The following is a 24,818-nucleotide window of genomic DNA, read 5'->3' on the forward strand; positions in this document are numbered from 1 at the left end:
AGAAGTGAGGTTCTTACCCACGAAAGCTTATGCTCCCAGTACTTCTGTTAGTCTCAAAGGTGCCACAGGACCCTCTGTTGCTTTTTACAGATTCAGACTAACACGGCTACCCCTCTGATACCAGATTTTATTACTTAATGAAGCAGCAGTAACATGCAATGCACAGTCACTGCTGTTCCACTTAGAAAATACACTCTGTGCATTACCCTAATTCGCCACTGGATGTCACTGCTGTGCTAATGAAGGAAACATTACCCAGGCTGGCCACCAGGTGTCACTGTTGCTCCATCAGAAATACCCACTGCCCCACTTCCTGGGGAAGGGCAGCCAATCAGAGCTGCTGCAGGAGACAGGCAGCACCCTCACCCTCCCCTCAGGAGGCAGAGGAGTGTTTGGGTAGGGGAGGGGGAGAGGGGTGAAGAGCCCCCCCAGAGCCACAGGAGGAGAAGCAGTGGGACTTGGGGGCACAGAGCCGATGTGGGGCTGGTGGTGCGCAATTAATGGCTGGGCTGGGGGAGGGGCAGATGTGGGGCTGGGCAGGGGGCACAAAATGAATGAATTATAATGTGGGGGTCTGGGGCGAAGCTAGAAGCTCCTTTCTACCCAGCAGCCACGGAGCCAGAGTCACCTGCTCTGTGCGTCTGGGAGAGCCGGGCACAGCCATTGTCTCTGACACACACGCCGGGGCAGGGGGAGTTCAGAAACCAGAGCACCAAACCCCTCAGTATCATCCTCTCCAAAATAGCTCATGAGTTTTGGACCAAACGTGTGGGTTTTGGGGGAAAAAATCTCATGATTTCTTGGGTCTGACTTGCAATTTCTGAACATTGGGGGCTGGTATCCTGCTCCCAGCACCTGGCATCCCCACACTGCAGCTGTCACAGGCTGGTCACAGGATTGGTAGCGACACATGGGATGGGGTCTCCAGTGTAGGCCCAGCACCCCCAAGGCCGGGCCCTGTGAGCTGGTTCCCAGGATGGACGAGGAGCCACTGGCTTTGGGGCAGTCATGGTTCAGCCCATCCTACTGACTGACTCCTTCCCATAATGCAATGCTCCGCAGATGGGAATTACCCAAAAGCCCCTGCTCCGAGAGATGGTGCTGGGCTCTAAGGGATACATTCGTCCAGTGTCCCAGAACGCACTGGTTGTTGAGGGGACACTGTACTTCTGTGTCCGTGCTGCTGAGTGCAACTGTCCCAGGCACAAGGCAGGGAACGAGCGGGTGCATCCAGCTAAGAGTTGAGACTGGTCCCTTGCTAGGGGCAGATGCTGTGAGAGGGGAGGTCTCAGCCCAGCATCACTGTGTACAACAGGGAAGGCATTCGGCAACTGGGGCAGCCACACCATGCTCACGAGATGCACAATTCTCACTGGATTTTCCAAACAGACCCGCATCCGGCAGCTCCCCTTGTTCCTCATGGGGGGCTGCTGTGCGCTGCACCCGCCTGGAAATCTGACCCTGAGAACTGACCCTGCGGCGTTTCACGCCATCCTGCAGTGTGTCAGCCTTGGAGCAACAGTGACACCTGGTGGCCAGTTCGGGTAATGCACAGAGTGTGTGTCCGTCCCCCCCCCCCGTCCCCCCCCGCCGCCTACCATGGGAGCAGCAGTGACAGCTCATAGCTAGTTGGGGGGATGCACAGAGCGTATTTCCCATGGAGCAGCAGTGACTGGTGGGAATATGTCCCTGCTCTTCCTCCAGGTTTTCGCCTGTTCAGACGCCCCCAACCACCTCTCCCCTAAATCCAGCAGGAACAGGGCTCTTGTCCTACCGCCCCCACAAGATCCCCAAGGACAGGAGATGTGAATGAGGACAAGAGGCTGCAGGGCTAGGGGGTCTTGGCCCATCTGGAAGCCGTTCCCGGAGAAGCCTCATTGTGCAGAGGCCAACGTCTCTGGGGTGAGCTGACTCTGTGTCTGCAGAGGACAGGGCGAGTGAGTGACTTGATCGGCTGTGGGAGCTCAGGTTCCCATGGGCGAGTGACTTGCTCCGCTGGAGATGAGTTTTTTATTACAGGAGGTGGAGAAAGTGACTAGGGCAGAGGCTGTTCTGGGTTTGAGTCTGACAAACCGGGAGGAACTGGCTGAGAATTTGAAGGTGGAAGGCAGCTTGGGTGAAGGCGACCATGAAATGATAAGAGTTCATGATTCATCTGTGGGATGCACCCTCTGCCCCTTTATCACTAATTATCACTAGTGAGGTAACATTCCCTGGCCCCGGGCTGGGATCAGCACCTGGTGGCCAGTCAGGGTAATTCACAGAGGGTGTTTCCCTCCTGGAACATGTAAGAAAGGAAGGGATCAAATAAAACCTTGGTTAAGTTAATTGCTCAGCTGATTACCCAACTCGTCTGTCTTAGGGGGCTTTGGATATTGACTGCTTAACAAAAGAAAAGGACTCAGATTTGATTTTACATTTTTATTGGCTACCCTTATCAACAGCAGCCAAGAGTATATAATATAAGATAATGCACAGTAGCACTGGTTTATGATTGGACTGAGAGAAATGGGAAAAACTGGTCGACACGCGAACCATCCAGGTTTTAAGAATCACATAACACATCTATAACAGAAAGCAGCAAAATTCCTATTCAACAATTATCCTTTGACTTTGTTTGGAATTTTGACCAAGTCCTTATGGCAGAAGGAAAACACTCAAGCCCATTAGTAAAACTCTCCACTCTTACTTGATTCAACAGTGGAAAACAATTCTAGGCTAATGCATAAAACAACTTGAGCAATTCCTCACATGCCAACCCACTATAGTCTCCTTCCCAATGGCTCTGTTGTGGTTACCCCTTTTAACCAATACTCACACAAGTTATATTAGCTCAGGATCAGATAAACACTCCTACCCACCTAACAAGAACATCTATTTTTTTATGACAGGCTTTCACACGAAGTCTTATTTGATGTCTGTGTACACCTAGAACTCGACAGGCAGCGTGCAGCTATTAACTACGGGGGATAAACAGTGTTTAGGAATTGTAACGAGTTCTATTTAAAAGCTACTTTACAACAAACTTTATCAAAACAAGGGCACAAGCTCTAACTCTGTGACAATCTATACACCACGTACACAAGCATGTACATGTCCTTAGTAATGAGGTACCCAGCTGAGGAAGGAGTCAAGTGACTGATTTGGGTCCTTGCCAAAGAGAAAGGCTGTGTGTTACTTATCACCAAATCTTTGCTCAACTGTCAGCCTTCAGCTCCGTTACTGATCACAGCAGGGCTGACACTGCAAACACAGGTGGAGTGAAGGACGGACATTGTGTTTTCCTCGTGTGCTAACAAGCAACCCAAGCTGCTGGAAAAGAGAGAGAGAGATAGTTAAAGGTGCCTAACTGAGGGTACTTAATGTCACCCGCAGTGAGGATTCCCAGGTCTTCTCCTTTTCTCGGCTTTCAGGAAGTGATGTGCTGAAGGAGACAGGCCATTTTATCCCCTTTCTGCTGTGAGTTCAATTTGGTTCCTCTGCTTGGAGAAGCTGGCATGGACCAATCAAACGCTGACCCATGCCTGTGATGAAGGCTGGAAATGTCCAACCAAAATGAAACTTGTGTCTTCTCGCCACCCAACCACAGGCACGTCTTGTGAGTTCTTACATGGGGGTCTCAAATTCCAGTCTCTTTTGTGCAGAACTCCTGGTGTCACATCAGGTTGTGTAGGACAATTAGGCCATAGCCATGAGTACGACCATTCTGGGACAGCCAGTGAACACCTGCTGCTCAGCTCCGCTCAGCAACCTCCTTTCACAGATTGCTTTCCATGGGCCCCTCTTGCAATGCACTCCGATCACCACTGCACGCTATGCTGGCCAAGCTGCCGTTTGCCCTCGGCACTTTGCTGGCTGCTGAAATGTTTAACTTTCAAAAGGAGTTTTATACAAAGTCTTGCCACATTGTTTGAATGTGTTGGAACAGTCCAGTCTGCAGGACCATGGAGTCACTTGAACTGTTGTTCTCCGGCAGGCTGGAGCAGCTCCATAAACCTGCCATCCTGGTCTCCTTATTTTACAATTGTGGCAGGATCTCTGTGTGTGGCTGAGCTGGGCCTGTGCCGCATTGATCCAGAAGCTACATTGCTGATTATTTAACTCCGTGACCAACTGTTCTTATCAGACATTTTTCAGTTTCTACCCCTTTTATTTCCTGCCTTGCCAGCCCAGGTGTATTTCACGTATTTGTGGTAACATGAGCGCGCTTGATGGCAAATATTATCCTTACTTCTTAATTTTATCACTAATTAAAAATATCAATACGAATGCAACCCCTTTATTTTCCTAACAGGATCACCCCTCGGCAAACCCTGGCATAATGTTCACAGTGTCTTGCCCAAAGCATTACCAACTTCTAGCTGACTTTCCTTCTCAATTTAACATCATTTCATCAAAGTATTTTAATCCGTCAAATACACCGTCAATTCCCCCCATGTGGAGAGAGGATTTCAACTTGGATTTTCCCACCCCAGGAGAGTGCTTGAAGCACTAAACTGTTAGAGAGGCACCACCACTGTCAGTGACTGGGACATGGGTGGCCGTGCCTAGCAGTTAGAGGAGGATCAGGCCTAGTGGTTGGAGCAGGCATCAGTAGCCAGGAATCAGAGCCCAGGGTTACAGCCGGAGTCAGGAATTGGAGCCGAGGGTCAGAACCAGGTTACCTGGCGTGAGGCAAGGCTGGGTCCAAGGCAGGAATTGGAGCCGAGGGTCAGAACCAGGTTACCTGGCGTGAGGCGAGGCTGGGTCCAAGGCAGGAATTGGAGCCGAGGGTCAGAACCAGGTTACCTGGCGTGAGGCGAGGCTGGGTCCAAGGCAGGAATTGGAGCCGAGGGTCAGAACCAGGTTACCTGGCGTGAGGCGAGGCTGGGTCCAAGGCAGGAATTGGAGCCGAGGGTCAGAACCAGGTTACCTGGCGTGAGGCGAGGCTGGGTCCAAGGCAGGAGCAAGGCTTGGAATGAGCAGGAGCCATCTCAGCCGCGGGTGAACGCTCTGAGCAGCTGCTGACCTGCTGCTGTTGCTGGACTCGAGAGCTGCTCTGTCGACTCTTCCAGCCAATCAGCCGTGGAGCCAATTAGGCAGCCTGCTACAGGCTGACTGTGCTCATTAGCTTACCCAGAGACTTGCTCTGCTGCAGGTCCTGAGTCCTGACAACCACCTCCCCCTCCATCCATTTTGTGTGGGGTTAGGTGTGTTCTGAGAACACTCCTGGATCAGGCCCTGCAGGCCAGACACGAGGGAATGGAACCTTCTGGGGTGTCGGCGTGAGGCAGGTTCCCAGGTGTGATGCGGCTGTGTGCCTGCTCACTGGCAGAAACGTAGGCACCTGGGGACTATAATGGTGGAAATGTAGCTGTCGAGGGACTTTAGGCACCTACAGTGTCAGGTGGCAGCTGAGCAGTGGTGTTCTGAATGCCCAGGGTGCCCCATGCTGGACTTGGGGGGTTAAAATGGCACCTAACTCCTTTTCATGGATCTAGCCCTGAAGACGCAGTTGTACCAGACTTCACAGGGGTTACTTACAGACTCTGTTTCACATGAGGCCAGGGTGAGTGCGCCGAGCAGAGATACTGGGGCATTGTCTTGTTCTCAGAACAGTTCTCCTAGTTTAGAGACCAGCTCCATCCCAGTTAGTTTTGCCTGAAAAGAAACCATCTAACCTGACATATAGTGTTGGTGGAAGGGACAAGCTTTTGATTCACCAGAATCCCATCTGATCTGATCTGGTCGGTCTCTCTGCTGTTTGTCGGTTTAGGGTGTTGTTTTGTTGTTGCTGGGCTCACCCACGTCTAGAGATTCTGAGAGGGCTGGGCCAGGTGTGTCTGGTTTTCTGTGGGCATGCATAGGCGGTCTTGGTGCTATTATATGGACTATTCAGCTCTGGGTTCAAGAGCCTTGGTCAGAACTTTCTGAGCATCTTCTGCAGCCTCATCCAGAAAGCTCTTCAGCATGTAGCGCGTGGTCACAAAAGAAATCCCCCCCCCTACCAGGGAGCCAAGGCCTGGTACAAAATCAAGAACAAGTTCCAGCACCGTCAGTGCTCCACATGCAGATCTGGAAAGTACAGTCAGTACAAACTCTTTTGTTATTTCTGAGGCCAGTGGAGACTTTTTGATAGCAGATTTCAGCTCTGCAACAGGCTTGCCAACCTGCTTAGCCAGTCTAGTGAGAGACTCATCATCCAAGCCAAAGGCCTCACAGTAACGCTTCATGTGAAAAACCAAGATGGCTACATCACAGACGAGAGAGAGGCCTGGAACAGGAAGAATACCAATAGCACATGACAATAGGGCCACTTCCCAAATATGCTCCTGCAGTTCAGCCTTTTTCTTCTCCAGGATCTTTGCTGAGATGTTGGGCATGGCCAGGATGAAAACGTGTCTCTTCTGAGCATCCAGCTCATTCTGCAGGGTCTCCTGCAGGAGCTGGAAATCATAGTTGGCCAATTCCCAGTTGCAGAGCAGGAAAACCCACGGGGAGGCCTCACCTGCTTTTCTCAGGTTCTCTATGCAGTCCTCCCTGATCTCCTGCAGGGTTCTCGCCTCATTGAAATTCTTTTTCCTTTTTTCAGAATTCAAGTCATTATCCACTTTGGAGCGCACGTAGTAAAACCTCTTCCTCAGCTTGTGAATCTCGCGGGCCAGGGTGGTGTGGTGGGAAGTGAAGCGCGTAGCACTGACGATGATGAAGAAGTCGTAGTTGTTGAATTTTACCTGATTAAGATATTTGTCTGGCTGAAAGCTCTCTGTCCCAATTCCTGGCAGGTCCCATATTGTCACATTTGGGAGTCTGGGGTGTGGATAAGCCGTTGGCTCCATCGTTGTTTGTGTCACCCCAGTCTTAGCAGCTCCTTCATCGTCTTCATGCAGGCCCAGGATGGCGTTGACCAAGGATGATTTCCCTCCACCTGACTCTCCCGTGATGGCGATGTTCAGTGGGGTGTTTTCTAATGATTTCAGCTTCTCCTGAAGTTCAGCAGCTGCTGCCGTGAGGTTTCCTCTCCCAACAACGGCCTTCAGTTCTTCAATTTCTGCTCTGGAGAGTCTACCAGCCATGGCAGCCTTTGGTGGTGGCTCAGTTGCTCTTATCACAGATCTTAGAAAAAGGAAAAGAAAAATTCCAGTGATGTATTTTTATCAGGATAAATCAGATCAACCCCTTTCCTTCAGAACCTGCGATTGGCTGGGGGAAAGGTTCATGTTGACATCAATTTTAACTGTATGAGGTTGTAATAAAGTTTAACACAGGCTGATTTTCCTAGAAGCAAACACCCAACCTTTAGCAATAGCAAATGCTCTGGGATGTTTGATTAAATTAAAGGGGGGAAAAGCAACAGTTAAGTTCAGTTCAAACCCACCTGCTCAGTACACTGTATTTTCAAAACATTCCCATACACACACTGCAGCTTGTCCCTAGCATGACCAGATGATGAACTGCAGTGAACCTGCCAGCTCTTCCCTCCACCCCAGCTGAGCTGCAGGGAAATGATCTACCAAAGATCTCCAGTGGAATGGTGCTTCACAGCAATTACAATACACCCTACAGTGATTACTTTGAAAGAAGCCACAGAGACACGTATAGAAAGTAGAGTTGTTGCTTTTAGTTTGTAATCATGTACTACATAGAATCAGGGGTAGCCGTGTTAGTCTGTATCCACAAAAACAACGAGGAGTGCGGTGGCACCTTAAAGACTAACAGATTTATTTGGGCATAAGCTCTTGTGAAAGAACCCACTTCTCCATATGCATGGAGTGAAAATACAGGCATAGATATATACTGGCAAACAGGGCCGACCGGGGGGGGGGGGGGGGGGGGGGGAAGCCGGTACAAATTACGGGGGCCCGGCGGTCCGGAAGGGGACCTGGCTTCCCCCTGCCCTCTCGTCAGCCCTGTTTAGCCGGTCCGCCCTTGCTGGGGGGGTCCCGAAAATTTTTTCACCGGAGCCCGAACCCGCTCTCGGTGGTCCTCCATGAAGAGAAGGGTGGAGAACCAGTGTTGACAAGGCCAATTCAGGCAGGGTGGATGTGGTCCACTCCCAATAATTGATGAGGAGATGTCAATCCGAAGAGAGGGAAAATTGCTTTTGTAGTGAGCCAGCCAGTCCCAGTCCCTATTCAAGCCTAAATTGATGGTGTTAAATTTGCAAATGAATTGCAGCTCTGAGGTTTCTCTTTGAAGTCTGTTTTTGAAGATTTTGTTGAAGGGTGGCTACTTTTAAATGTGTTATTCATTGATAAGTTATTTTATTAAAAAATAAAGTAGAAGGGGGACCTAGCTCTAATCATTCTTGGCCTCATTAGCATATGTAGAGTATGTGTGAGCCAAAAATCAGACCCCCGAATTTTATACATTTTTTAGTAAAGGAATCCCCACAATCAGTTGAGGCAACCCATTCAACACTTTAAAAAGTTGATTTTCTGTTCATATGAACTTGTTCTGCACCAAATCTGCGCAAAAAGTTCCAATACTTTGTAGTTTTAATGTCTCCATTTCTTATCAGTTTTACAACATTTCTTAATGGTGATTGCCAGTATGCACTTGCTACCCTTTTTGGCCCAAACAGTTTTGCCAATATTTGGGATCTTGCCACTTGCTTCCATTAGCAGGAGACCTTGATGAAGAAATCAGGTATTTCTTTGTTGCAGTCCTGATTCTTTGCAAAGAATGTGCACGAAGGGCAGGATTCACAAGGGGGAAGTTGGGCATTGCCAGGCTCAGCATTGCAGCACCTAACTTACGTGACCTGCCACCCTGTGAATTCACAGCCCCGAGTCAGCTGCCCAGGCTCACACAATGCCTGGCGAGAGTCAGGAGCCTAAAAAGGGATTCACAGAAGCCCCTGCTACATGGAGCTCCCAGATCCCAGCACCCCTCCCTGATCCATGAGGATGGGGGAGAGTCTCAGCAAGAGATGCTCTCTGCTAGCTCTGAACAAGGAGCTTTATTAGAATAAGGGGAACAGGAACATCCCTACGTAGCTACTCCATCGGCCACGCTGTGTCTCCTAGAGCCTTCTCCTGCCCCCCACCTGCCTGGCTGCCTGCTGCTACTGAAACCATAGCGCATGTATCCTCTCCCACCTGGTGCCTCCCGGTCCTTCACCTCATGACCCAATCTGCCCCTTGCATCCATCAAGGAGTCTATGGGTAGCAGGAGGGACCCAGGAGACTCCATGTAGCAGCCATGGGAAGATGTGGGGAGGCCGGGATGTGGCAGTAGCGGGTGACTGGAGGCTGCTTGGGGAGGGAAAGAGGCCAGTTGGGGTGGGGGTGGAGGTGGGACTGGAGAGGACTCCAGGAACCAGTCCTGAAGTACAGGGTGTGGGGAGGACACGTGGGTGGGGTGGGGGAGTTTCCAGGGACTGATTGGGGGTGAGGGGCATGAGGCCGTGGTGGGGAACTCTGGGGACCACTTGGGGGTGGGGGGCACAAAGCTGGGGTGGGGCTGTGGGGAGGGGATGCTGCATTTGGTGCCTCGGCACAAGGGGATGCCATGGGACCCAGTTGGGCACTTACCAGCCGGGTTGTCCAGTAGGCCTGGGACCCACAAGTGGTGGCTCCAAGGCCCGCCGACCCTGCCATCTTCAGAGAAAGTGGAGAAGAATTTGGATTAGGGCCCCAACAGTGCTGCCCTCTGATTGGGCTGCAGAGTGAGCATGTCAGACCCCATAGCTCCCTGATTGGCGGGGCAGGGCAGGGCATAGTGGAGACACATGAGGCTGTCCTCGGGGGGGTGTAGAGACGTCCCCCCCGAAATGTTGCTGCTCCCCCCCTTCCCATCCCTGTGCTGCTGCCAGTGAAGCCTCCAGCCCCAGATTGACTTCAGCCTGAAAAGCATCTGGCAGGCTGGATTTGGCCTGCGGTCTGCCTACTGACTCCCTCTGCCTTCCCATACCCTGATCTCCCTTGTGACCACCCTGATCCCCTCTTCTACTTCCCTTAACCTTTCACCCTCGGCTGGCTTGTTCCCTTCACAATACAGACATGCTTTAGACCCCTCCCTCCTTGCATCTCCAACACCTCTCCAGGGGGTTCTGCTAGCTGCTCAGCAGGATATTTTCAGCCCCCCACACACACACTTAACACAGCTTTTAGTGATTTCACTCTTATTAGGGAAATCTCAGTGTTAAAACACTCAGAACCCATAGCCCAAAGTTACTCTAATGCTCAGATCTAAGCATCAATGATTTCAGTCTTCTACGATATAAACACACTAGCTCTACTTTTATACCATAAGACAACCAGCACCCTCCTTATAACTATATCTGTCCCCATCCTCACTCTCAATCCACTGGTCTTTGGAACCCATGTCCCTTGCCTAGCAAGTCCTACTAAGTTGAGGGCAAGGCCCTCCATCTTAAAGTGCCAAGTACAGTTCTACTGTCCTTGATTCACATAACCAGGATAACAACACTTCATTACTCCTGCCCCAATAACAAAGAGACTGGGGGTCCCACAGCAGCCAAAGTGACCATTTGGGCAAGCTGTCCCATCATGCTAGGCAGGGTGGGTGTGTCCATGCAAACGAGATCAGCCCCTGAAGTCCTTTTCCACAGCTCACCACCAGATGTCAGGGGAGAGCTCATTCTGACTCTGCTCACAAACACAAATTCCACTGCCATGTCTAGGCTAACGACTCAAAGATCTACCTCTCTGCTCCAGACCTGTCTTCTTCTGGCCAAACTAAACTTTGATTAAATTGTTCATAGTCAAATGATTTAAATCAGATTGTTTCTTTGCCTCCAAAATTTTTACAACATTCAGCTGCTTAATCCCCTCCAGGCTCTGCAGAGTTAACTTCTTTTTTTGTCCTTAAATCACTTGTTTATCTTCCAAAATGACACCTTCATCAGCTCAGAAATCACCATTTCAGGTACTGTTCCAGGGATCTGAATTCCCCATGCCTGGACTTACTGCTTCCCTTACTCCTGCCACTCTGCCCCTCAGGGCTCCCAGCAAGTTTTCCAGTCTCTTTATCTGTTGCCTGCCTGCCTGTCTGGACCCAATCCTGCTTTCCTCGCTGAACCGTCCTTTCCCATGGGCACAGGCTTTGTCCTACTACCAATTTAGCAAGGAGGGTGGGCTCCTCAACTAGCCCCCACCCCTCCTGGTCCCTTTTCTTAAACATTTCTTTCAAAATAGTGAGATCACAACAATATCACTCACAAAAAAAATACTACTGCCCAAACTCCTATGTCCTTCAGAGTTGGGTCTCACACAGCAAATACCTCCTGAGACTCCTATATCCTTCACAGTTTACTCCAGTGCTGGGTTAGAGCGAGAAACTCTAAGCTCTCCTCCTATTTTACTCGGCTCGCTACGACCGAGGGTGCGCACACCAAATTCTATAATGATCGATCACTTTGTTTTATGCAGACTCTTATATTCTTACAACAAGCACGGCATCTCACCTTGTTCCCCCACTGCAATTCTCCACCAAAAATGTTATGCTTATAAGAAGCACATGGAATCTTTTTCAAGGGGATAAAGCAATAATTACAGCCATGGAACTGCTATCCGTCTAACAATCATTAATACAATCAGCAAAGAATAAACTCAGAACAATTTCTTCTTACTAATTGAAAGCTAGAAAAATGGAGCATAAAGCAAAATAAAGAAAGTGGGGTATAATTTACTCATGACAATTTCTCCCCATGAGGCTTTTAATAGAATCATAGAATATCAGGATTGGAAGAGAGCTCAGGAGGTCATCTAGTCCAACCCCCTGCTCAAAGCAGGTCCAATCCCCAGACAGATTTTTGCCCTAAATGGCCCCCTCAAGGATTGAGCTCATAACCCTGGATTTAAAAGGCCACTGTGCAAACCACTGAGCTATCCCTCAGCCTACGTCTTTGCAACCATCTTCTCTATTGTATAAAACATAAGTTGCTTCTCTTCACTTTTAAGGCTCTTCATGAGCTGTCCCTACCCTACATATCACCTCTCATTCAGTATTAAGTCCCTGTGATGAAATGGGGATTTGGGTAATATTGTTATGATTCCTATGCATGCCTCAGTTTCCCTCTGTGTTTTGCATTGCTATGCACAGAGTGTAAAGGGTTAAAAAGCTGTTCCCAAGTTTTCGGAGAGGACTGGAGACCTGAGGTGTATGTGTGACTGTACAGGCTGGATGGTAAAGGGTCATTAAAGGCTGGGCTGAAGAGGTGGGAGCATTGGCCTGCTAAACCCAGGGTTGTAAGTTCAATCCTCGAGGGGGCCATTTAGGGATCTGGGGCAAAAATCTGTCTGGCGGTTGGTCCTGCTTTGAGCAGGGGGTTGGACTAGATACCTTGTGAGATCCCTTCCAACCCTGATATTCTATGACCCGTATCAGTGGAGAATGTGGAAAAGCAACGAGAGCCCCAGTGACCAGGATGTTCACAACTAACACCCAAGAGTGTGTGTGCACACACACACGCACACCCCTCAGGACAAAGATTGGGAGCCAGAGATAGAAATGGAGTCCTTATCAGCACGGCTGGCTCACTGCAGTGGCTTGGCCAGGATGGACAATGACAAACTTTCCCTCTCTTGACTAAGCTAAGGACTTTTGCATTCTGTAGCTCAGGGGACTAATCAATTGTGACCAGCCCTTGTGGCGCTGTGGGGGTCCTTGGGTTAACAATCTCTATTCCTCGTTTTCAGATGTCGGAGTTTTGCTCATCTTGGTGTTCTGGAAGGGCAGGAGCTATCACTGGGAAACCTGAACTCTGCATTAACCATGTTTTTTTCCATTTCATATATCGCTGCCTACCGCCCTGCACCACAGCCCCTCCTCCCCGGAGATCTCCAAACTTCTTCTGTCCCCGACCCCAAAGCTCGGCATCCCACACTGAGCCCCCCCATCCCACTCCCTGTACCACATGACCCCTACTGACCCCTCCGTGCAGCACAGCACCTCGCACTGAGCCCTGCACCTCACTCTCTGCAGCACAGCACTCCTTAAATGTGCCCTACCCACCCCCTGCACCACAGCCCCTCCTCCCCGGGGATCTCCAAACTTCTTCTGTCCCCGACCCCAAAGCTCGGCATCCCACACTGAGCCCCCTTCCCACTCCCTGCACCACATGACCCCTACTGACCCCTCCGTGCAGCACAGCACCTCGCACTGAGCCCTGCACCTCACTCTCTGCAGCACAGCAGTCCTTAAATGTGCCCTACCCACCCCCTGCACCGCAGCGCCCCCTCTGGACGTCCCCAAACCTCTACTGAGCCCCCGCCCTGGAATTTTGGACCCCCTACTGAGCCCCCATCCCCTGATCCCTGCACCGCAGCACCCCTTACTGAGCCCCCACCCCCTCCGTGCAACATGCTGCCCTTAACTGATTCCCGAGACTCTACCGCTGCAGCACAGCATCCCCCGAGACCTCCATCCTGCTGCCGGAAGCCCAGTGCTCCCTGCTGAGCATTCGGCAACGTTCCCTGCAGCATAGCGCCCCCGGTGAGCCCACCAGCTTCTCCTTGGAGCAAAGCTTCCACTACTGATCCCCACACCCCACTCCTTTCAGCACAGCGCCCCTAGTGAGACCCAACCCCATTTCCTGAAGCACAGCACCCCTATGGAGCCCCACACCCTGCAGCAGAGCACCCCCTAATGAACTGCTCACCTGCTCCCTCCAGCACAGTGCCCCCTACTACACTTTGGGAGGCATGTCTCGCTCTGTTATACCTCATCCCCTCCTGGTTGCACCTATGGTTTAACAAGCCCCAACCCAGAAAAGAGTCTCTCACCGTTAGCCCCTAAACTCTTCAGTTCTTCTGAGCTTTATTGATGTAGAACAGATGGGCCAGTCTCCAGCTGTGTGATCTCACCCCCGTCTCTTCCTTATATACTGAACTGAGACATTGATCTGATTAATATCGAAAGGAAGGAAGCAGGTCACAGATGGGCTGTGCAGCTCCCTGCCCTACAGGAGGGACTCCCTAGCAGGCCTGTTTCCTTTCTCCTTAGACGGGGTAAACAGTGTCATTGCCTCAGTCACATTACCACACCGCTCTTTCTGAACAGGCACATTTATTCATAAAGTAAAAACATTATAGAGAAAATCTATTAAAAACAATAGAAGAATCTACTCACATGCTAATAAGCTCCCCAGAGATCCCCCAACTCCAACAGAGCTGAGCTCTGGCTGGTGAACAGCCCTTCAAACCCCACCCACGGGTTTCTCTGGGGTCACAAACTCATAACAGCTTTTGCTCAGAATAAGCCCTGAGTCTTATGGGCCTCAGCCGGCTTCATCCTTGCAGCCCTTCCCTAAGGATTGGGGAACCCTTGGCCCCACGGTCCCATCCATTTGCTGGATCTGAGAGGAGGCCCTGAGTCAGTGAAAACTCAGGTTATTTATCCCCAAAATTCTTTCTTTGTCTGTTGGCCCCTGGAGAATCCAGTTGGAACCAATGTTTGTGAACCTCTTCAGGTGACGGTGCTGCTCTGGAGATGTTACAACCTGACTGACTTTGCCAAAATGTCCCCACTGTTCTCAGGCGCTGTAGTTACCCCACCTCAGGCAGATACAGCCAATCCCTGACCCACGTGGATCTATGAACAACTGCATTTCATACAACAGACTCCAAGGATACTAAACTTAATTCATTAAGGTTCGTCTAGGATAGTGCCAGCTCTGTTAGACTTGTTGTTACAGGTATTGGCTGTGATTGATGAAAGGATGACCTGTTGACACATCTTCAACGTATCAATTTTTAAAATTGAGATGCCATGAAAGAAACTCGACAAATGGTCACGAGACAGCAATTTCCATTCTCCCTTTTTTGTAAACAAACAATATAAAGCGGGAATTTCAGAAAAGTAGTTAGAATGGCTCAGGCTGTAGTATCACTCCCCTGGATCAATGATACCCTTCTGTATCGTGCTGATTAATCTTTGACTAATAATCTTTGATTAATAAACTGATTGAGCCTGGTTATTGTAGTAAAGAGAGAGAGAGCAAGAGAGAGGCTGGAGCATTGGGCCTGGTGCCAAATTTGAGGCCTGAACCGGAGGCTGTAAATCATGGGTGGGCAAACTTTTTGGCCCGAGGCCCACATCTGGGAATAGGAATTGTATGGCAGGCCATGAATGCTCACGAAATTGGGGTTGGGGTGAGGGAGGGGGTGAGGTCTCTGGTTGGGGCCAGAAATGAGGAGTTCAGGGTGTGGGAGGGGGCTCCGGGCTAGGGCAGCAGAGTAGGGTGTGGGAGGGGGTGCAGGCTCTGGCTGGGGGTGTGGGCTCTGGGTTAGGGCTGGGGATGAGGGGTTTGGGGTGCAGGAGGGAGCTCTGGGCTGGGACCGAGGGGTTTGGAGGGCGGGAGGGGGATCAGGGCTTGGGCAGGGGGTTGGGGGGCGGGGAGAGGCTCAGGGGTGCAGGCTCCGGGCAGCGCTTACCTCAAGCGGAACCACAACCAGTGGGAGCTGCAGGGGTGGCACTTGGGGCAGGGGGCAGCGTGCAGAGCAGAGCCCCATGGCTGCCCCTACGCATAGGAGCCAGAGCAGGGCCATGACGCGGCTTCCGGGAGCCGCATGGAGCAGCCCCCTACCCTGCTTCCTGGCTGGAGCACTGGAGCGGGGCATAAAGTAACACAGCTGAGGTGAGCAGGACCCCAAAGTGATGGTCCAAGTGTTGCTCCACTGTAAGGGGAACCGGGTGGTTACCATGGGGTTAAGTAAAGGAGACCATGTACCCTTCTGGGCAGCTTGCCAGATGTGGTGCAGGTGTGCCATAAGCCCTGCCTGTGCCAAGGCACATGCTGCGCCCCACTCTGCCCTTTGGGTAGCACTTGCCACCCCATCAGTTAACACCGATAATAGCTGAGTCAGGTCTGTGACAATTAGTGCCGCACTTTGCAGAGCCGCCCCCATTACTTGGTGGGCATTCGCTCCCGGTAGTCATATAGATAGGCTCAGCTTAGCCAGTTCTGACAATCGAGTGTCAATTTCTGGGTTACTTACTGTGTTATAATCGTTGATTAATAAACTGATTGAGCCTGGCTATTGTAGTAAAGAGTTTCCCAAGTCCCTTTTTTGCCGGCCCAGTGCCACACCCATTGACCACTTGAGCAGGGACATAGAGGCCTTGCTATAGGGTTTGCATTGTGGAACTGCCCGCTCAATATCCCAGTCCTGGGGGTGCGGGGGGAAGGTAATTATTGCCTAAAGATACCCCTTCCTTTTACCAATCTCCTTGCTTACTGCAGGACAACAGAAGAATTACCTCCATACTCTCCTTGTTTGTACTATAGACAGGCTAGTGAATTATCCCACTCTTCATGTATGGAATTCATGAAGTGGTGTACCACAGTTTCCTCTTTTGTACAACAGACCCGGTTTGCAATAGTTTCTCAGTGATGCCAAACTTTAAGGTTATCCACAGGTAAAAGCTAACTGGTTATGCAGGTGGTATCGGAGAGAGGGCTTTGGATTCTTTGACTATGCTGTTCCAGGAAGAAGAATTGCTAGGAAGAGATGGGATCTACCTAATGAAGAGAGGGAAGAGCATCTTCGCAGTTAGACTTGCTACCTTAGTGAGGAGGGCATTAAACTAGGTTCTCAGGGGGATGGTGGGATACCGGGTGGGGGAGTGGGATACAGGGAGGAAACACAAGGAGGAGGGTACAAAACGGGAAGCCTCCTGATTCATACTGAGAAAGTAGGGCAACTGGCTAGTTTCTTAGGTGCATGTACACGAAGGCAAGAAGCCTGGGAAATAAGCAGGAAGAATTGGAAGTCCTGGCACAGTCAAGGAACTATGACGTGATTGGAATAACAAAAACTTGGTGGGGCAGTTCACATGACTGGAGCACTGTCATGGATACGTATAAACTGTTCAGGAAGGACAGGTACGAGAGGAAAGGTGGAGGAGTTGCATTGTATGTAAGAGAGCGGTATGACTGCTCAGAGCTCCAATTTGAAACTGGAGAAAAGCCTGTTGAGAGTCTTTGGGTTAAGTTTACAGGTGAGAGCAACAAGGGTGATGTCATGGTGGGCGTGTGCTATAAACCACTGGACTAGGAAAATGAGGTAGCTGAGGCTTTCTTCAGACAACTAACTGAAGTTTCCAGATCACAGGCCTTGGTTCTAATGGGGGACTTCAGTCACCCTGATATCTCCTGGGAGAGCAATACAGCAATGCAAAAAAATCCAGGAATTTTTTGGAGAATGTTGGGGACAACTTCCTGGTGCAAGTGCTGGAGGAACCGACTAGGGGTCGTTCTCCTCTTGACCTGCTGCTTACAAACAGGGAAGAGTTAGTAGGGGAAGTAGAAGTGGGTGGCAACCTGGGCAGCAGTGACCATGAGATAGTTGAGTTCAGGATACTGACAAAAGAAAGGAGAGTAGCGAAATATAGACCCTGGACTTCAGAAAAGCAGACTTAGACTCCCTTAGGGAGCTGATGGGCAGGATCCCCTGGGAAGCTAATATGAGGGGGAAAGGAGTCCAGGAGAGCTGGCTGTATTTTAAAGAAGCCTTGTCGAGGCTGCAGGAACAAGCCACCCCGAAGTGCAGAGAGATTAGCAAATATGGCAGGCGACCAGCCTGGCTTAACAGTTAAATCTTCAGTGAGATTAAACTCAAAAAGGAAGCTTACAAGAAGTGGAAACTTGGACAAATGACCAGGGAGGAGTATAAAAATATTGCTAGAACATGCAGAGGTGTAATCAGGAAGGCCAAGGCAGAACTGGAGTTGCAGCTAGCAAGAGATGTGAAGAGTAACAAGAAGGGTCTCTATGGGTATGTTAGCAACAAGAAGAAGGTCAGGGAAAGAGTGGGAAAGGATTCAGCATCTACAGGTTTGGCCGATCGCAGCTCCCACTGGCTGTGGTTCGCCATTCCAGGCCAATGGGGGCTGCAGGAAGTGGTGGCCAGCACATCCCTCGGCCCGCGCCGCTTCCCGCAGCCCCCATTGGCCTGGGACAGTGAACCGCAGCCAGGGGGAGCTGCGATCGGCCAAACCTGCGGATGCAGCAGGTAAACAAACCGGCCCGGCCCACTAGAGGCTTTCCCTGGCATGTTGCGTGACAAAGGTTGCTGATCCCTGGACTATAAGGTGGATAGAAAGCTGGGTAGATTGTCAGTCTCAATGGGTAGTGGTGAACAGCTCAATGTCTAGTTGGCAGCCGGTATCAAGCGGAGTGCCCCAGGGGTTGGTCCTGGGGCCAGTTTTGTTCAACATCTTTATTAATGATCTGGATGATGGGATGAATTGCACCCTCAACAAGTTCGCAGATGACCCTAAGATGAGGGGAGAGATAGATATGCTGGAGGGTAGGGATAGGGTCCAGACTGACCTAGACAAATTGGAGGATTGGGCCAAAAGAAATCTGATGAGGTTCAACAAGGACAAGTGCAGAGTCCTTCACTTAGGAAGGAAGAATCCCATGCACTGCTACAGGCTGGAGACCGATTGGCTAAGCAGCAGTTCTGCAGAAAAGGACCTGGGGATTACAGTGGACGAGAAGCTGGATATGAGTCAGCAGTTTACCCTTGTTGCCAAGAAGGTCAATGGCATATTGTGCTGTATTAGTAGGAGCATTGCCAGCCGATCGAGGGAAGTGATCATTCCCCTCTATTCCACACTGGTGAGGCCAAATCTGCGGTTTTGCTTCCAGTTTTGGTCCACCCACTACAGAAGGGATGTGGACAAATTGGAAAAAGTCCAGCAGAGGGCAACAAAAATTATCAGGGGGCTGGGACACATGACTTACGCGGAGAGGCTGAGGGAACTGGGTTTATTTAGTCTGCAGAAGAGAAGAGTGAGGGGGGATTTAATAGCAGCCTTCAACTACCTGAAGGGGGGTTCCACAGAGGATGGAGCTCGGCTGTTCTCAGTGGTACCAGATGACAGAACAAGGAGCAATGGTCTCAAGTTGCAGTGGGGGAGGTCTAGGTTGGATATTAGGAAACACTATTTCACTAGGAGGGTGGTGAAGCACTGGAATGGATTACCTAGGGAGGTGGTGGAATCTCCATCTTTACATGCATCTTTATATTTACAACTATAGTTTATTCATACATTTATCACAGTCACAAACACCCCAACACAGCAAGGTAGATAGAGATGGTACCGAACATCTGTCTGCACATCCATCTACTCACTCCATCTCCTGCAGAACAACCTGAAGTGTTAGCCATCATCTTCCTCATCACCAGCACCTTCCCCATCATCTTCCTCATCACCAACACCTTCCCCATCAACCCAGTGGCCATCCTTCTGGCACCTCCCAAGGACGACATCTCCTTCTCCTACCGTCCCTAGGCTGGGATGCAACTATTACAATACCTTATGTTGACGTTACCATGTCTAATGCATATGCAGTAGGGGTTTCTTCCCTCTCCCTTCTTTGTATTTCCTCCCCTTACCAATGTTGGAGTGTCTTTTTCCATAGGTTAGTGTATCAATGATCTTAACTTATTATCACATAGGTCAGTTTGTTACCATGGCCCTTTAGTGGATGTAGCTCATGTACCCATTATGTATGTCAGTTCATTGCCATGACACTTCTGCAGTTGGATTATGAAACTGTGGTCAGAACTTCCCCGTAAACACTCTATTTTCAGCTCCCCAATACTTGTTGTTTTCCGTTGGGCTGTTTATCTATGTGAAGTTCATAGGCCTCAAGGCTTATGCTAACTTGCTGAAGTTAATATCTGACAGGATACAGGCCTGTAGGTTCCTTGCATTACTGCTGAATATAATGCAATGCAGTGAATATAATAAAGACAAGCTAGCACATTGGGCTACACCATTGTGACGGGTTCCCCTCCACCCGGGGTGCAACTTGGAACTGGGGTACCACAGAGCCCTGTGACTAACCACCCTGGGCCCCCTCTCACACTGTGCTGCTGTGACAAGATGCAGACTGTTCCTGTACACAGGCAGGGACACACCCAGCTGCAGTTCTGTGAATGCTTCTCCTCAGCTACTCAGGAACTAACAATAGAGAGACTCCACTTAGCTCCTCCCCAGCTCCCCAGCTCCCCAGCATAGGACCCCAAAGCTCTATCATCCTGCCCTGGGCAACAGCCTGACCCGTATATGTGTATTTTCCAGCCCACCCCTCGCTCCATGTGGAGAGGACAATGTCCCTGCCCCTGTTCCTGAACAGATTTCCCTTTGCACATCAAGCAAACCCAGGGGCGGCTCCAGGCACCAGCGCACCAAGCGCATGCCTTGGGCAGCAAGCTGTGGGGGGACGGCCTGCCGGTCTTCGTGAGGGTGGGAGTCAGGCAGCCTTCGGCGGCACGCCTGCGGGAGGTCCGCTGGTCCCGCGGCTTCGGCAGCAATTCGGTGGTGGGTAGGCCGAAGGCGGGGGACCGGCAGATCAACCGCAGAAATGCTGCCGAATTCGCGTGACCAGAGGACTTCCTGCAGGCATGCCGCTGAACGCCGCCTGACTGCCGTGCTCGGGGCGGCAAAAACCAAAGAGTCGCCCCTGAGCAAACCACAGTGTTTTTGGTAAAAAAATATGAAACAGACGTATTCACTACAGAAAGGTAGATTTTAAGCGATTATAAATAATAGCATAGAGATCAAAGTAGATCACCATAAGAACTAAAACAAAACCCCAATCTAAGTTCTCTAAACTGAATAGGATTTGAATCAAGCCATTTCTCATCCTGTTAGATAGTACAACAAACAGTCCACCGAGCTTCCCTACACAGGCAGGCTTCCTCCTTTCCTGCCTGGGCTTCGGGCTAGTTCTCGGCTGCTTTGCTACATGAGAGCCAGTTCGTTGTAGGGCCTCTTATCTGGAGCTACAGAGACTCACACGCCCCTGTACCTCAGCCTCTCCACCCCTCCCCCGGGAACACCAGCACTTCCTCTGCCTCAGGACGAGGTTTTAAAGGGGCCGTGCTCTCTAAAGCCCAAGGGGTTGCACCCTTCTGGCTCTTGTGTTCAGTTGAGGCTCTCTACTGAAGGGGTTAAAATAAGCAGTTTTTGAGACCTGCAAAGTCTGATATTGAGAATCCCACTGACCCCATTTCACGCAGGTTGTTCCTTAGAGAGATGCAGGATAAGGCTGCGGGTGAAATGTTGTGACTGGAACTCAGGTGTCCCGTGTATTGTTACGGGGGAAGTGGCAGGACAGTTATCGGTGAGGCTCTGCCACAGCTGGGACCTTGCAAACATGGGGCATTTCATATCTAATGTTCTGAAATATTGAGCAGGCAAAGCCCCGCCCGAAGGAACAGAGCCTGCAGGTGCTCAGCACGCCGGGGAAGAAATCAGAACCCAAGGTGGAGCATCGTGGGCACCCAAACCTGGAGACACCCAGAATTAGAGGCTACTTTGTCTTACTGTGGAGAAGGCCTTGGCGATATCAGTGTGTAAAGAACGGGATCAAACAGAAAACCACAAGCTCAGACTTAGGGCTTGTCAACACTGGCGCTTTACAGCGCTGCAAGTTTCTCACTCAGGGGTGTGAAAAACACCCCCTGAGCGCAGCAAGTCTCAGCGCTGTAAAGCACCAGTGTAGACAGTGCACCAGCGCTGGGAGCTACGCCCCTCGCGGAGGTGATTTTTTTAGAGCGCTGGGAGAGAGTTGCCATGACTACACAAACCACGGCAGCGCTTTAACGTTGCCAGTGTAGACGAGCGCTATGATGCGACCTAATTGTTAATGTGCACCAGAAAAGCTGTGTGGAGCTAGAGAGAGAACCGTTGCACAGTGGAGAGAATATCTACCCAGCTGTGTGCGAGGGCTGCAAACCTCACCCTCTCCAAGGTGCCGCATTTCACACAGGATGTTTGTTTCTTTCTTTCTTTCTGCTGAGAATTTTCACAATCAAGACCTGTCTGCAACCACTTTGAGACACTTATTTCTCCCTGGTCAGTGTCAAATACCACAAATGAAAATATAGGCCGAGGAGCGAGCAGCTTTGCCATTATACATCCACTGTGAGAAAGTTCAAAGCCAGAAACACCCGGTAAATAGCCGCGGAAAGGCCACAACTCACAGGGCTGGATTCTCATTGACACTAAAGCCCCTTGACCCCACTGGGTTTCACATGGAGGTGAGAGTTGCTCCCCCAAAGGTCACCATGGCAGGAGCAGGGTAGCTCACCGCTCTGGAGCCGCCACACCCTGTAGAACAGGTGTTGATAGAGCTGTTAACACACGGCTGTGGGTGCACCCCCCACTGGGTGAGCAGCAGGACATCTCTGCGATGGAGGTACACCTGAAACACACAGCAGGGAGCCCTCCTGGGGTTGAAGGTTCCAGTGTGCAGTGGTAGGTGACCGCTAGGGGTTTGGGTGACCTGTTCCATGACCCGCTGACATATCTCTATCCCCATCATCTTTCCCCCAGCTCATCCCTCAACCTGTCTGCATTGCATTTCATCTCCATTCATCTCGGCTTGTTCAATAACTAGTCAGAAGACATGTTCACCTCTCCCATAATGACAATCATGGTTAGCAGATACACCTCTACCCCGATAAAACACGACCCAATGTAACACGAATTCGGATATAACGCAGTAAAGCAGCGCTCCGGGGGGGCGGGGCTGCGTGCTCTAGCGGATCAAAGCAAGTTCGCTATAACGCGGTTTCACCTATAACGTGGTAAGATATTTTGGCTCCTGAGGACAGCGTTATATGGGGGTAGAGGTGTATGTAGCACTTTTATCTTCAAAGCAGATCATTAACATTAGCTATTTGAGTCTTGCAGCCTTCTGGGACGTAGGCATTTATTATTGAGCCCATGTTCACAGATGAGGGAAGTGAGGCAGAAGAATTAATGCCCAGTGTGGAGCTGCCCAAAGCCACAGAGAGAGCATCAGAGGCAGCCTCCAACCCCAGGAGGAGGGCCTAAAACCTTGCTCCAATGCAAACCCCTCTCATGAGTTTTCCATTGTCACAGATGCACAAGTGGAACGTTTCTTACAGGGGCCTCTTATATCAAAGTGTTTCACACACAGAAATCAATTTAGCCTCACAGTGCCCATGTCAATCTGGTCTGTATTATCACCAATTTACAGATGGCAAAATTGTCAAATACTGGGCATGATCCTGCACCCCTTGAACCAAGTGGCCCAGCCAGTGGTCTGTGGGAAGCTTACATCTGATTTTGAACTTGGAGAGGCTGGGGGGTTGTTTGAAGGCTGGAAGTGGGGGGTCAGGAAAGATGTCTTTCAGGATGGGGTCCCCATAGAGTGTGGGTTGTAGTTGTTTGATGATACCACATATGGGTTCCAGTGCGAGGTGGTAGGTGACAATTAGGGGTGTTTTATTTCTGTTCTCTTGGAATATTTGGGTGGCCTGTTCTGTGACCTGCTGACATATCTCCATCATCTTTCCCCCAGCTCCTCCCTCGACCTGTCTGCATTGCATTTCATCTCCACTCATCTCGGCGTCCTGAACCCCAAGTCGGAAGGAGCAGATCACACTCAGGGGGTTTTGTCCCAAGAGGAAGGCTGGCTGGACTTGCTCTTGTTTAAGGCACTTTGTTTTTACCTGTGGATCCTGAAAATCATCACATCATCATGTCCTCCGGTGCCCAGTCCATATGTGGAGATATCTTATTGCCAGCATTACACAGGCACAGACGTTCCTGTATTGTTTTCTCTTCCCTTGTTGTGTTACTTTCTGCCCCCTGTTTCTTTTCTCCCATGCTATCTCACTCTCTTGCCTTTTGACTGAATTCTGAAGTTATCGATGCTGTATTCATCCAAGCCGGCCTTGTCCAAGGAGAAAGGATCCAATCAGATGACAATCCTGACCAGACTGTGAACCAGAATAAAAGTCACAGGTGTCAGGGTCGACTTGCCAGCCAAAGCATCCACTCATAATTGGCCAGCTGCCAAAAGTTCCAAAAAACATCAATTAAAGCCATATTAGACCTGTCTTTTCTATCCCACCTCACCTCCCTCTTGTGTCTGTCTGTTTGTTGACAACAGGATAAGTAAATGTCCTCTACACACCAAGATCGAGTGTAAAATTAATGCTTTCCTTTTCATCAAAAATGTGGTTCTGAAAATAAATAATAATATATGGAGATATACCATATCTCATAGAGCTGGAAGGGACCTTGAAAGGTCAGTGAGACGGCCCATCCAGCTCGGCCTGGCCTGAGAATGACCAGTGAAGGAGAGGGACAGGACCAAACAAACCACATGATGACCCCGTTCAAGGAGGTGAGCCAGGGACCAAAGCAACCGCTGTCATGGCTGACCTGCCAGCCCAAAGTGTCTGGCCAGGACTGATGAGCCGCCCTGTATCCTGAGAACCCCAACAAAAGCCGCGTTTCCCAATCTTCACGATCCCATCTTGTCTCCCCCTTCTGTGTCTCCCTTTCTGTGTCTGACTGTCCTTCCCAACTCAGAATGGCACAACAGAACTAACCCTTTCTTCCCACCAAGACAGACTGTTTGAAAGAATATGAGACGTTCACCAATATTCACCCCATTCTAAACGAGACTCCTGTAGGTTTTGATTGTATGCTTTAGACAATCACTCAATTCCAGTTTCAATGTTTTGTGCCTTGTTTTGATTCTTTTGCTTTTGTGTGTTTCAGTTAATACATTTCTCACCTTTGGCATGACTTTGACACTGTTTGCCATGGCACTAAGCGGGCTGAGGGCTCTGGACACCAAACCCTGAACCTGGTATAACAATGTTTAATGTTGTACAGTGACTGGGTCAGGTAACACCTTTGACTCTTTGGGTCCATTTATTCAATCTAAAATAATACAGCCCCTCCCCCTTCTTTTCCCCCTCCACTTCTCCCTCCCCAGACAGGGGTGGGGGGCAAATGTGAGCAATGGAGGGACTGGGTGGCCCACAGAACAGGGGCTGGGTTTGTATTCTATACAGAAGCAGGGAGCA

At 50.3% G+C, this 24,818-nt stretch overlaps 1 protein-coding gene across 2 annotated transcripts; it reads right to left on the reverse strand.

Moving 5' to 3' along the window:
* Positions 1-2,406: 2,406 nt before the first annotated feature.
* Positions 2,407-13,854, reverse strand: LOC101943472 (interferon-inducible GTPase 5-like). Of its 2 annotated transcripts, none has more exons than XM_065573623.1 (2): positions 13,731-13,854; positions 2,407-7,095 (listed from the first exon to the last, which is right to left on the reverse strand). In XM_065573623.1, the coding sequence occupies exon 2, from the start codon at positions 7,053-7,055 to the stop codon at positions 5,871-5,873; it is 1,185 nt and encodes a 394-aa protein (XP_065429695.1). In that variant the 5' UTR covers positions 7,056-7,095; positions 13,731-13,854; the 3' UTR covers positions 2,407-5,870. The 2 variants fall into 2 exon arrangements, with proteins under 2 accessions (XP_065429695.1, XP_065429696.1); XM_065573624.1 differs by lacking the exon at positions 13,731-13,854 and adding an exon at positions 9,516-9,795.
* Between the last annotated feature and the right edge of the window lie 10,964 nt (positions 13,855-24,818).

This window comes from Chrysemys picta, chromosome 20 (genome assembly GCF_011386835.1).
Source record: "Chrysemys picta bellii isolate R12L10 chromosome 20, ASM1138683v2, whole genome shotgun sequence".
Lineage (NCBI taxonomy): Eukaryota > Metazoa > Chordata > Testudines > Emydidae > Chrysemys > Chrysemys picta.